Consider the following 14944-nt stretch of genomic DNA (forward strand, 5'->3'; position numbering starts at 1 on the left):
ATAGACACACAGACAACTGTCGATGCTCTCATAATGCATGGAATATTTTTTGACATCATTTTTTTGTTTGTACACAGCTTAATCAACCCCTCTTACCGAAAGCCGATATATGATATGGAAGAAGGGGTACATTGAGGGAGCTCAAACAAGCAATACCTGCATTCTCCAACTCGTGGTATCTACTGGGATGCATCATAAGTGGATAAAATGCCATGACTTCCATGCAATGGAGGGTTTAAGCTTCTCTATGGGTTCATTGGGGATTTCCAAGACCATTCTGCCCGTTCAAGGCTTCGGTGCAGCAGTTCTAGGGCTGATGTTGTTGGTGACAATGATCACAGCAGGTTCACCTGCAGCAGGTAAGCAGACACCTCTCTCACAGACATGATCCACTAATTTGTACTGTGCAGTATGCTGACATCAACTCTATACAGTCATTATGTAACAACCACGGATCAATAAGGGTTTTGAAGTTCATATGACGAAGACAAGTTAGTATTGACTAATAGGTAGCTCTTCTACTGAACATAGCATGTTACTTTCCAGGACTATGTAAAGTCTTAAAGCTAGCAAAATGACATTGCCACGAACAGCACCAGAGATATTGAGATGAGCGAGATGCAACACTTCGCTCCCACGCAGTCACACAGTATTAGAGCATGTGCACTAGGACCAAAATGCTTTAACGCTCTTAGTTGTTGCGGAAATGTACCTACTATGCTGTTTACTTCATACATCTACATCATATTGCTTAATTTACCTTAAATGTTTGATAACTTCCCTGACTAGTAACAGGTGGCAAATCAACAGGTGGTGAAGGCTATGGAATGCTATTTGAAAATGTCAGTGTAATAACCCTCTGTGTAATAGCCTTTATATAATTGGGCTCCCGAGTGGCGCAGCGGTCTAAGGTACTGCATTTCAGTGCAAGAGGTGTCACTACAGTACCTGGTTCAAATCCAGGCTGTATCACATCCGGCTGTGATTGGGAGTCCCATAGGGCGGCGCACAATTGGCCGATCGTCGTCCGGGTTTGGCCAGAGTAGGCCGTCATTGTAAATAAGAATTTGTTCTTCACTGACTTGCCTAGTTAAATAAACAACAACATTTGCCATATTGACAACAGCCTACTGGTCGCGTACACATATATTGCAGGTGTTATCGCAGGTGCTGTGAAATGCTTATGTTTCTAGCTCCAACAGTGCAGAAATACCGAACAATACACACAAACCCAAAAAATTCAAATAAAGAAATTAATAAATATCAGAACGACCAATGTCAGTGTCCGGAATATAAATATACAGTGTCTTTGGAAAGTATTCAGATCCCTTGACTTTTTCCACATTTTGTTATGTTACAGTCTTGTTCTAAAATGGATTAAATAAAAACAAATCCTCATCAATCTACACACAATACCCCATAATGATGAAGCGAAAACAGGTTTATAAAAATGATTTATTATTATTATTGCCAATTTCTTAAAAATAAAAACAGAAATTCCTTATTTACATAAGTATTCAGCCCCTTTGCTATGAGACTCGAAATTAAGCTCAGATGCATCCTGTTTCCATTGATCATCCTTGAGATGTTTCTACAACTTGATTGGAGTCCACCTGTGGGAAATTCAATTGATTGGACATGATTTGGAAAGGTACACCTATCTAAAGTTGAAGTCGGAAGTTTACATACTCTTAGGTTGGAGTCATTAAAACTCGTTTTTCAACCACTCCACAAATTTCTTGTTAACAAACTATAGTTTTGGCAAGTCGGTTAGGACATCTACTTTGTGCATGACACAAGTCATTTTTCCAACAATTGTTTACAGACAGATTATTTCATTTATAATTCACTGTATCACAATTCCAGTGGGTCAGAAGTTTACATACACTAAGTTGACTGTGCCTTTAAACAGCTTGGAAAATTACAGAAAATGAAGTCATGGCTTTAGAAGCTTCTGATAGGCTAATTGACATCATTTGAGTCAATAGGAGGTGTACCTGTGGATGTATTTCAAGGCCTACCTTCAAACTCTGTGCCTCTTTGCTTGACATCATGGGAAAATCAAAAGAAATCAGCCAAGACCTCAGAAAAATAATTGCAGACCACAAGTTTGGTTCATTCTTGGGAGCAATTTCCAAACGCCTGAAGGTACCACGTTCATCTGTACAAACAATAGTACGCAAGTATAAACACCATGGGACCACGCAGCCGTCATACCGCTCAGAAAGGAGACACGTTCTGTCTCCTAAAGATGAACATACTTTCGTGCGAAAAGTGCAAATCAATCCCAGAACAGCAGCTAAGGACCTTGTGAAGATGCTGGAGGTAACAGGTACAAAAGTATCCCTATCCACAGTAAAACGAGTCCTATATTGACATAACCTGTAAGGCTGCTCAGCAAAGAAGAAGCCACTGCTCCAAAACCGCCATTAAAAAAGACAGACTACGGTTTGCAACTGCACATTTTGGAGAAATGTCCTCTGGTCTGATGAAACAAAAAATAGAACTGTTTGGCCATAATGACCATTGTTATGTTTGGAGGAAAAAGGGGGGAGGCTTGCAAGCCGAAGAACACCATCCCAACTGTGACGCACGGGGGTGGCAGCATCATGTTGTGGGGGTGCTTTGCTGCAGGAGGGACTGGTGCACTTCACAAAATAGATGGCATCATGAGGAAATAAAATTATGTGGATATATTGAAGCAACATCTCAAGACATCAGTCAGGAAGTTAAAGCTTGGTCGCAAATGGGTCTTCCAAATGCACAATGACCCCAAGCATATTTCCAAAGTTGTGGCAAAATGGCTTAAGGACAACAAAGTCAAGGTATTGGAGTGGCCATCACAAAGCCCTGACCTCAATCCTATAAAGAATTTGTGTGCAGAACTGAAAAACCGTGTGTGAGCAAGGAGGCCTACAAACCTGACTCAGTTACACCAGCTCTGTCAGGAGGAATGGGCCAAAATTCACCCAACTTATTGTGGGAAGCTTGTGGAAGGCTACCCGAAACATATTATCCAAGTTCAACAATTTAAAGGCAATGCTACCAAATACTAATTGAGTGTATATAAACTTCTGACCCACTGGGAATGTGATGAAAGAAATAAAAGCTGAAATAAATCATTCTCTCCACTATTATTCTGACATCTCACATTCTTAAAATAAAGTTGTGATCCTAACTGACCTAAGACAGGGAATTTGTACTAGGATTAAATGTCAGGAAATGTTGAAAAACTGAGTGAAATGTATTTGGCTAAGGCGTATGTAAACTTCCGACTTCAACTGTATTATATTATTGTACCTACTGTGTCAGAAATGTATACTAAAACAGTTGACAGTGCATGTCAGAGCACTAACCAAGACATGAGGTCGACGTAATTGGCCGTAGACCTCAGAGACAGGATTGTGTCGAGGCACAGATCTGGGGAAGGGTACCAAAACATTTCTGCAGCATTGAAGGTCCCCAAGAACACAGTTGCCTCCATCATTCTTAAATGGAAGATGTTTGGAACCACCAAGACTCTTCCTAGAGCTGGCCGCCCGGCCAAACTGAGCAATCGGGGGAGAAGGGCCTTGGTCAGGGAGTTGACCAAGAACCTGATGGTCACTGACAGAGCTCTAGAGTTCCTCTGTGGAGATGGGAGAACCTCCCAGAACGACAACCATCTCTGCAGCAGTCCACCAATCAGGGCTTTATGGTAGAGTAGCCAGACGGAAGCCACTCCTCAGTAAAGGCACATGACAGCCCACTTGGAGATTGGCAAAATGCACCTAAAGATTCTCAGACCATGAGAAACAAGATTTTCTGGTCTGATAAATCCAATATTGAACTCTTTGGCCTGAATGCCAAGCGTCACGTCTTCCCCATGGTGAAGCATCGTGGTGGCAGCATCATGCTGTGGGGCTGTTTTTCAGCGGCAGGGACTAGGAGACTAGTCAGGATCAAGGATGAAGCAAAGAACAGAAAGATCCTTGATGAAAACCTGCTCCAGAGCGCTCAGGACCTCAGACTAGGGCGAAGGTTCACCTTCCAACAGCACAATGACCCCTAAGCACACAGCCAAGACAACGCAGGAGTCTGAATATCCTTGAGTGGCCCAACCAGAGCTGGACTTGAACCCAAACGAACATCTCTGAAGAGACCTGCAAATAGCTGTGCAGCAACGTTCCTCGTCCAACCTGACAGAGCTTGAGAGGATTTGCAGAGAATGATGAGAGAAACTCCCAAAATACAGGTGTGCCAAGCTTGTTGTGTCAGACCCAAGAAGAATCTATGCTGTAATCGCTGCCAAAGGTGCTTCAACAAAGTTCTGAGTAAAGGGTCTGAATACTTATGTAAATGTCATATTCCAGTTTTGTTTTTAATAAATTAGCAAAAATGTCTAAACCTGTTTTTGCATTGTCATTATGGGGTATTGTGTGTAGATTGTTGAGGGGGGAAAAACGATTTAATCAATTTTAGAATAAAGCTGTAAGGTAACAAAATGTGGAAAAAGTCAAGGGGTCTGAGTACTTTCTGAAGTCACTGTATATGATGGTGTGTATTGACAGTATGGACACAGTGGACAGTACCGGTATATGAATAGAAAAGGTGTGCTCAGCAGTAGTTATATAGGATAAGCCTTGACTAGAATGCAGCATATATGAAGTGGGTACAACTATATAAACATTATATGAGGCTGTCATTTTTTTTATTTTATTTTTTATTTCACCTTTATTTAACAAGGTAGGCTCGTTGAGAACAACTTCTCATTTGCAACTGCAACCTAGCCAAGATAAAGCAAAGCAGTTCGACACATACAACAACAACACATTGAATAAACAAACATACAGTCAATACATATGAAAAAGTCTATATACAGTATGTGCAAATGAGGTAGGATAAGGGAGGTAAGGCAATAAATAGGCCATAGTGGCGAAGTAATTACAATATAGCAATTAAACACTGGAATGGTAGGATGTGCAGAATATGTGTGTGTGTGTGTATATATATATATATATATATATATGAATTTGCAAGTAGAGATACTGGGGTGCAAAGGAGTAAGATAAAGATAAATAAATAAATACCTTATGAGGATGGAGTAGTTGGATGGGCTATTTACAGATGGGCTATGTACAGGTGCAGTGATCTGTGAGCTGCTCTGACAGCTGGTGCTTAAAGCTAGTGAGGGAGATATGAGTCTCCAGCTTCAGTGATTTTTGCAGTTTGTTCCAGTCATTGGCAGCAGAGAACTGTAAGGAAAGGCGGCCAAAGGAAGAATTGGCTTTGGGGCTGACCAGTGAGATATACCTGCTGGAGTGAGTGCTATGGGTGGGTGCTGCTATGGTGACCAGTGAGCTGAGATAAGGCGGGGCTTTACCTAGCAGAGACTTGTAGATGACCTGGAGCCAGTGGGTTTGGCGACGAATATGAAGCGAGGGCCAGCCAACGAGAGCGTACAGGTCACAGTGGTCGGTAGTATATGGGGGCTTTGGTGACAAAACGGATGGCACTGTGATAGACCGCATCCAATTTGTTGAGTAGAGTGTTGGAGGCTATTTTGTAAATGACATCGCCGAAGTCAAGGATCGGTAGGATGGTCAGTTTTACGAGGGTATGTTTGGCAGCATGAGTGAAGGATGCTTTGTTGCGAAATAGGAAGTCGATTCTAGATTTAATTTTGGATTGGAGATTCTTAATGTGAGTCTGGAAGGAGAGTTTACAGTCTAACCAGACACCTAGGTATTTGTAGTTGTCAAAACTGTCCAGAGTAGTGATGCTGGACGGGCGGGCAGGTGCGGGCAGCGATTGGCTGAAGAGAATGCATTTAGTTTTACTTGCGTTTAAGAGCTGTTGGAGGCCACAGAAGGAGAGTTGTATGGTATTGAAGCTCGTCTGCAGGTTAGTTAACACAGTGTCCAAAGAAGGGCCAGAGGTATACAGAATGGTGTTGTCTGCATAGAGGTGGATCAGAGAATCACCAGCAACAAGAGCGACATCATTGATGTGTGTCGGCCCGAAAATTGAACCCAGTGGCACCCCCATAGAGACTCCCAGAGGTCCGGACAACAGGCCCTTCGATTTGACACACTGAACTCTATCAGAGAAGTAGTTGGTAAACCAGGCGAGGCAATCATTTGAGAAACCAAGGCTGTCGAGTCTGCCAATAAGAATGTGGTGATTGACAGAGTCGAAAGCCTTGGCCAGGTCGATGAAGACGGCTGCACAGTAATGTCTCTTATCGATGGCGGTTATGATATTGTTTAGGACCTTGAGCGTGGCTGTGGTGCACCCATGACCAGCTCTGAAACCAGATTGCATAGCGTAGAAGGTACAGTGGGATTCGAAATGGTCGGTAATCTGTTTGTTAACTTGGCATGTGTCAATTTGGCATGTGTCAATACAAACATAAAAGCAATTGTAAGCTAGATCCCTGCAATGTCTCATTGAAGAGCTAGATAACTTTTCTGTCCTCTGGACTAAAACCTAATTATGATAAGTGTAGCATATTATGTATTGGATCTTTAAAATACCCAACTTTTCCATTACCCTGCAGTTTACCTATATAATGGGCTGACGGTGAATTAGACATACTTGATATTCATACCGCAAAATATATAAATGAGCTCTCCACAATGAATTTTAATAGAAAACTAGTAAAAATAGACAAGATCCTAGAGCCATGGAGAGGTAAATACCTGTCTATTTATGGAAAAATTACACTGATTAACTCCTTAGTCATATCTCAGTTTACTCACTTATGGCGCTGCCTACTCCTGATGATTCGTTTTTCAAATCATATGAGCAGAAAATATTTTGCTTTATCTGGGATGCTAAAACAGACAGAATAAAGCGTGCCTATCTATATAATGAATATGAACTGGGTGGGCTGAGATTATTAAATAAAAAAGCACTAAAGCGCTCTCACTTATACAAAAGTTTTACTTCAACCCAAAATAGTTCTCAAGTAGATTACTAAGAAAAGCTCATCCATTGGCCTTTTTGCTTTTGTGCAGATTGATATCTCTATTTTTTTATTAATTGAAAATGAAACCTTGTTCAAAGTATCTCTCTTTTTCAAACAACCATTGCAGAGCTAGTTACAATTTCAATTTCATCCCCCAGAAAATATTGAACAAATATTACAACAAATATTATGGTTGACCTCAAATGTTCTGGTTGATAAAATACCTGTATTTATGGAAAAGATGTTTGAAAAGGGTATTTTGTTTTTAAATTATATTGTAATTTAGAATGGTAGAGTCATGTCTTTCATGACATTATCAGAATTGTATGGGAAGGTCTGCTCAATCCAAGACTACAACCAATTGATTACAGCATTACCCCAAAAATGAAGGAGGCAGGTAGGGAACGTGTCTGTCTGTCCAATATAAAGGTTCAAAACTGGCTGAGGAACTAAAATAGCATAAATAGGAAACTATACCAGTTTCATTTGAGGACCAGAATGTTGAAAGCTGTGAAGAGATTTTTGATGTACCGATTCCATGGCACAGGGTGTATGAGTTGATTATATAAAACAATGCAAGATTGAAGATTTCGTGCCTTTCGGCTGAAAAAGCCTAACATTAATCTAAAATTGTCCCTAGAAATAGTTTTGTTGGGAGATCTGGAGAGAGCTGGTCAGTCAATTACTAATATACTAATACTCTTTGTAAAAATATTTCTCTTCAACTCGAAATCTGTGGATTCGATTAGATAGATAAAAATGTTGTTAAACATCACAGCATAATTGAAAGATATATGGCGCGTAGAAATCTGAAGAGGGTGGCCAACAGAGATAGATGGGATAAGCTGAGGGAAGCTGAGGGTTGGGATGGCGTGGAGTTGCGGGGCGGGGGATACAATGACGGTCAAAGTTAAAAGGTAAAAAATAAAGTTTAAATAAACAAAAGAAAGTACATTTGAATGACACTGAGGGCCAACTCTGTTACATCCAATGGCTATTTGCCTGAGGCTGATGCTGCGCAGGTGCTTGTATGTGTATACAGTCGTGGTCAAACGTTTTGAGAATGACACAAATATTAATTTTCATAAAGTTTGCTGCTTCAGTGTCTAGATATTTTTGTCAGACGTTACTATGGAATACTGAAGTATAATTACAAGCATTTCATAAGTGTCAAAGGCTTTTATTGACATTTACATGAAGTTGATGCAAATAGTCAATATTTGCAGTGTTGACCCTTCTTTTTCAAGACCTCTGCAATCTGCCCTGGCATGCTGTCAATTCACTTCTGGGCCACATCCTGACTGATGGCAGCCCATTCTTGCATAATCAATCCTTGGAGTTTGTCAGAATTTGTGGGTTTATGTTTGTCCACCCGCCTCTTGAGGATTGACCACAAGTTGTCAATGGGATCAAGGTCTGGGGCGTGTCCTGGTCATGGACCCAAAATATCGATGTTTTGTTCCCAGAGCCACTTAGTTATGACTTTTGCCTTATGGCAAGGTGCTCGATCATGCTGGAAAAGGCGTTGTTCGTCACCAAACTGTTCCTGGATGGTTGGGAGAAGTTGCTCTCGGAGGATGTCTTGATACCATTGTTTATTCATGGCTGTGTTCTTAGGCAAAATGGTGAGTGAGCCCACTCCCTTGGGTGAGAAGCAACCCCACACATGAATGGTCTTAGGATGCTTTACTGTTGGCATGACACAGGACTGATGGTAGCGCTCACCTTGTCTTCTCCGGACAAGTTTTTTTCCGGATGCCCCAAACAATCAGAAAGGGGATTCATCAGAGAAAATGACTTTACCCCAGTCCTCAGCAGTCCAATCCCTGTACCTTATGCAGAATATCAGTCTGTCCCTGATGTTTTTCCTGTAGAGAAGTAGTTTCTTTGCTGCCCTTCTTGACACCAGGCCATCCTCCAAAAGTCTTTGCCTCACTGTGCGTGCAGATGTACTTACACCTGCCTGCTGCCATTCCTGAGCAAGTTCTGTACTGATGGTGCCCCGATCCCACAGCTGAATCAACTTTAGGAGACAGTCCTGGCGCTTGCTGGACTTTCACGGGCGCCCTGAAGCCTTCTTCACAACAATTGAACCGCTCTCCTTGAAGTTCTTGATGATCGATAAATGGTTGATTTAAGTGCAATCTTACTGGCAGCAATATCCTTGCCTGTGAAGCCCTTTTTGTGCAAAGCAATGATGATGGCACAGGTTTCCTTGCAGGTAACCATGGTTGACAGAGGAAGAACAATGATTTCAAGCACCACCATCCTTTTGAAGCTTCCAGTCTGTTATTCAAACTCAATCAGCATGACAGAGTGATCTCCAGCCTTGTCCTTGTCAACACTCACACCTGTGTTAACGAGAGAAGCACTGACATGATGTCAGCTGGTCCTTTTCTGGCAGGGCTGAAATGCAGTGGAAATGTTTTTTTTATGGATTCAGTTTATTTGCATGGCAAAGAGGGACTTTGCAATTCATCTGATCACTCTTCATAACATTCTGAAGTATATGCAAATTGCCATCATACAAACTGAGGCAACAGACTTTGTGAAAATTAATATTTGTGTAATTCTCAAAACTTTTGGCCAGGACTGTACACATGCATATACACACACTCGCATTCAAACGCACATATATGCACACACACGGACACACACACACGCATATAAATTGTGCCACACATGTACTGAAACGTATACAGTTTGCCTTGCTGTTTTGATTTTTGTTGTCCTTGATGTCTTTTGTTTTTACATTGTTGTTTTGTGGGGGGATCTTGGATGGTTGGTGGCCTGGCGGTTGGGAACTTGGGCCGGTGGCCGATAGGTCGCTGGTTCGAGACCCCGTTTTGAGTTGGTGGGAGATCTGTTGACGTGCCCTTGGGCGGGGCGCTTGACCCTGGTTGCCCCTGTGGGTCGCTCTGGACAGGATACGGTAAGATGACTGAATGTAATGTAAATATTGAGCGGCTTCACTGCAGGTAGATTGTATGTTTTAATATATATTTAAAAAATTACTTTTGGGGCGTAAAATACATTTATGGAGAGTAACACGAGGGGCAGGGAAAAGCATCACATTATGTTCTGAATCAGGCAGTTGCATTTCTAAGTGGCTGTCACACACAAGAGCCATTCAGAGAGAGAGTGCACGGTCAGTCACATTTTAATGGTGCTATTGTCAATGCCTAACAAAAAGAGTGAGAGGCATTTTACTGGCCTATTTGGCTTGACTTGCCAAACAGGCCAGACAGTAGGCTAATACAATATGGGACTTAATTCAGGAAGGTGAGCTTATGTCAAATTTTTAAGAAACTCCCACGATGCTGAATTCGGTCACATTTTTTCTATTAGTAATTACAACATTACAATACAGGTACAAGAACATTTAATGATGTCCTTGGCAAAGTTGCCTATTGCCTGAATATAAACCTGGACCTAAGCCTTTATTTTAGACTGTATTTAAACCGAAACCAAGTCATGGGAAAAAAATACAGTGAGTATACACAACATGAAGAACACCTGCTCTTTCCATGACAGGTGAATCCAGGTGAAAGCTAGGATCCCTTATTGATGTCACTTGATAAATCCACTTCAATAAATGTAGATGAAGGGGGAGACAGGTTAAAGAATACATTTTAAGCCTTGAGACAAGGATTGTGTATGTGTGCCATTCAGTGAATGGGAAAGACAAAAGTTTGAAGTGCCTTTGAACGAGCTATGGATGTAAGTGCCAGGCGCACCGGTTTGTGTCAAGAACTGCAACGCTGCTGGGTTTTTCATGCTCAACAGTTTCCTGTGTGTATCAAGAATGGTCCACCACCCAAAGGGCATCCAGCCAACTTTACACGACTGTGGGCATTGGAGTCAACATCCCTGTGGAACGCTTTCGACACCTTGTAGAGTCCATACCTTGATGAATTGAGGCTGTTCTGAGGGCAAAGGTGGGGGAGGGGGTAGGTGCTCAATATTAGGACGGTGTTCCCAATGTTTGGTATACTCAATTTATTTTGTACTTATATTTACTGTCAGTGGTCTGAAGATGCACATTAAAATGGCTGTTTTTGTGTTTATCTATATACCAGACCTAGTAGGTGTGATTCTTGACTATTTCCATCTGGTATAGACATCAGCCTATAAATATAAGATTTCCTATCATTTTCTCAGAAATGAAGATAAATGCATCATCTCAAAAGTTTCCTAATGTACACTTAACCAAGCTATTGATTCTTATCTAAGCATGCTTGAAAGGCTTAGGTTTTATTGTTAATTCCCTAGGCCTAGCCTACTCACTGCAGAACTGTCTGTTTACCCATCAGTGTTACAATATTGCCTATGTTGAGATGGGTATTGGATTGATCTTTTAAAATAAGATCTCAGTGTGTGACACGATATGCTGCTGAATGATCATGCTTTCTGACAGAACATGTTACCATTGCAACCCATAGTCATTTGTTCTATTGAAAGCATCGATCCATAAATCAGGAAATCTATAGCACTCTTCCTGAATGATTGAACACATTTAGCCAACTGCTGCTTCTCATCACGTTTTTATCTGCACTTCGGTTAACTGGATTTATGCATAATGTAATATACTCCTGCATATCAGACAAGCTTTTACTCAAGTGGTTTTGCCATGCTGTTTTTTTGTAGGAGTTTTTGTAACCACTAAAATGGAATTAGACAAATGGTGCATATGAAATCGACTTGAGGGTGTTGTTATTCCCAACCACCGTACCCAATAGGTTACACATCATGTGGTGTTTCTGTCCTTGGGATTACTACTGACTTAGTTCCTTCAAAACTCTGGGTTTTACAGTCCTGTTTGCTAGTTGTTTTGCTATAATTGGTAGGAAACACTTGTGTCTGTATGTGCGACACAGGTGTGAATAGGAATCAGACATTATTTGCACCTAGTTGTGACTTGTTGGAGGCTGCTTGTTAGGTTGTTAGCGCCAATATCTTAAGGCACAGAGACACTGGTAGCATTTTCCGAGAGTACTTACCACCTCAAGATCCAAAACGGAGGCATCAACAATGACAGTTTTTAGGATTTCTCTGATCCTATTTATGGGTTGCACTTGCTTATTTTATACAGTTGAAGTCAGAAGTTTGCATACTCTTAGGTTGGAGTCATTAAAACTCGTTTTTCACCCAATTTATTGTGGGAAGCTTGTGGAAGGCCACCCAAAATGTTTGACCCAAGTTAAACAATTTAAAGGCAATGCTACGAAATACTAATTGAGTGTATGTAAACTTCTGACATACTGGGAATGTGATGAAAGAAATAAAAGCTGAAATAAATCATTCTCTCTACTATTATGCTGACATTTTACATTCTTAAAATAAAGTTGTGATCCTAACTGACCTAAGACAGGGAATTTTTACTAGGATTAAATGTCAGGAATTGTGAAAAACTGAGTTTAAATGTATTTGGCTAATGTGTATGTAAACTTCCGACTTCAACTGTATTATGTTATTGTACCTACTGTGTCAGAAATGTATACTAAAACATAATTGCTATTCCAGTCTTTTCTTGGTGTTATGTGATTATGCTATTAGTTTATGTCTGTAGCATGTTATGCTATCTTCTCTATTTCACGGTATAAAAATATATATTTTTCAGTGTTGTGCATCTGCTCCACACTACCAAAAGGTTGTGCATCTGCTCCACACTACCAAAAGGTTGTGCATCTGCTCCACACTACCAAAAGGTTGTGCATCTGCTCCACACTACCAAAAGGTTGTGCATCTGTTGCACACTACCAAAACGTTGTGCATCTGCTCCACACTACCAAAAGGTTGTGCATCTGCTCCACACTACCAAAAGGTTGTGCATCTACTTCACACTACCAAAAGGTTGTGCATCTGCTCCACACTACCAAAAGGTTGTGCATCTGCTCCACACTACCAAAAGGTTGTGCATCTGCTCCACACTACCAAAAGCCAATTGAGAACTGCTACCGCTTTTGGTTCCGGAGCTTCTTATTCATATTTAAAATGTGTCTGTTAAAGTTGGCCCGTGTAAAATCTCACAGGATTGGATTCAGGTCACTTACCCAAAATAACTGTATCATCGTTATTTTGCCCTATTTTACTTGTACACTCACAAAATCAAGACCGAACCAAGAATATTTTTGTTGTCAGACCTTGATCATTGTTGAGAGCTCAGACGATCTTTGCTGAATCTGCTTGTCATCACTAAGAAATTAAGGACATTTTGCAGATGTGAACACAATTTCTCTGTATTTCATTGAATCACAATCCTTTGGCCAACCATTGTCTATTGTCTGTTTCATTAGTGTCTTCTGATGAGTGATGTGACTCCACCACACTGTATTTAGTGGATCCAGGGACACAGCCTGCATGATGGTGTGATTTACATACTGGTCCTCCTAATAAAGAGGGGCTTCAGAGACGAGGTTTGGCTTGGTCCCTAAGTAGAATCTTTTTCCTAAAACAATTTCCTGTCATGAGGAGAAGGAGAAAAAGGACCCAATCCTCCTATTTAATAGGATGTTTATTCTGGGTTACTTTATAGATCATGTCCCGATCTACCCCCCCCCCCCCCCCCCCCAACCAACATCTATAACATGTGCCATAAAAAAGGCTTTTTAGGGGATCCTGAGTGGCGCTGCGGTCTAAGGCACTGCATCGCAGTGCTAGAGGCGTCTCTACAGACCCAGGTTCAATTCCTGGCTGTATTACAACCGGCCATGATTGGGAGTCCCATAGGGCGGCGCACAATAGCGGCGGCGCATAATTGGCCCAGCATCGTCCGGGTTAGGGGAGGGTTTGGGTGGGTTAGGCCGTCATTGTAAATAAGAATTTGTTCTTAACTGTCTTGCCTAGTTAAATAAAAGGTACACAATAAAAGAGCTGTAAAAAAAACAACCCCTGATGGGCGTCTTACCCCAGGAAATCAGGAATTAGACAATCTTTCTCTTTCAGCTAAATAATAATAATAAACTATTCTCTCGGTACACAGAGAGGGCTGTTGAGAAAAGGATTTAAGGCAAAAAAATCTGATTATCCAAAAGATTCACAACATAACCTACTTATTAGGGCCCATGTCTATGTGATCTTTTCCCAGTGCTGGTTCTGATCTCCTATTATTAGTGCTTACTATTTTTCTGCTCAATCAGGCATTTCCTTTTACGTTTTGCATTTGAATAGTTTCAGACCCCCAGCCATTTGAATGGCGTCAGCACAGTCTGTAGGCAGCAAGCAGGCATGGCAGGGGCACCGCGTGCCCCCGGAGAGATGACCAGCATCCACAGAAGCCTACGTGCACTGCTGTGCACACTTTTGGGGATTCGGAACTCTTGTTACATCACCGAACACACCATTTGTTAGCAGCTCAATTAGATTACCAAAAGAGAATACTTTTTTAATACCTACTGACAATCAACAAGAGCTCACCCGTGCCTCGTTTTGATTGCTTTGTAGTTATAAAATTGTTCAATGCTCCCAAATAATGTAGATGTCAACCAAGCTGTTCTAGAACTACTGTGTAGGCTATGCAAAAGGCCTTGTCTTGCCTGTGTGACATCCAAGAGTCCCTATCAGAAACGTGCCCTTTTCTCTAAAGAAGCTATCAAAGGTGTGAAGAGATGGGTGGTCTGTAGAATCTAGATGTGCCTCCAGATGTGTCTGTAGATGTTTGCCATAACCCAAATATATGGCTAGTTTATATATAGCTAGTTCCTGTGTGCAGATAAGAGGACCCCAACTCTAGCTGATAACTGTGATAACTGACTCTGGCCCTCTGGATCTCTGCAGAGATGATGCAAACCCAGCCCAAGGCTTATTTCCATGAGGGGGAAATTACATTGGTGTAAGAAGAGGTTGTGCTGTGCAGAGCGAGAGATTCATCAAAGTGGTTTCCTCTCCTGCTGGAAGCGAGTTGTAGGAGGAGAGAAACTGGTTTCAGAATCAAGGCCCGTGGAGGGAAACTAATATATGTATCCTCGCTTGTTTGAGGCTTTCAGCAAGCTCACC

General features: G+C 41.4%; 1 protein-coding gene across 3 annotated transcripts in view; it reads left to right on the forward strand.

The window, feature by feature from the left end:
• LOC106561389 (UPF0606 protein KIAA1549) overlaps nucleotides 1-14944 on the forward strand; it is a 90644-nt gene that overhangs the window by 1111 nt on the left and 74589 nt on the right. For all 3 annotated transcript variants that reach the window (XM_014125311.3, XM_014125313.3, XM_014125312.3), the window contains exon 2: nucleotides 78-359. In XM_014125311.3, the coding sequence (XP_013980786.3) occupies nucleotides 110-359 (250 nt within the window). In that variant the 5' untranslated portion in view covers nucleotides 78-109. The remainder of the gene's footprint in view (nucleotides 1-77; nucleotides 360-14944) is intronic.

The sequence above is a fragment of the Salmo salar genome, chromosome 10 (genome assembly GCF_965601325.2).
Source record: "Salmo salar chromosome 10, fSalSal1, whole genome shotgun sequence".
In the NCBI taxonomy this organism is placed as follows: domain Eukaryota; kingdom Metazoa; phylum Chordata; class Actinopteri; order Salmoniformes; family Salmonidae; genus Salmo; species Salmo salar.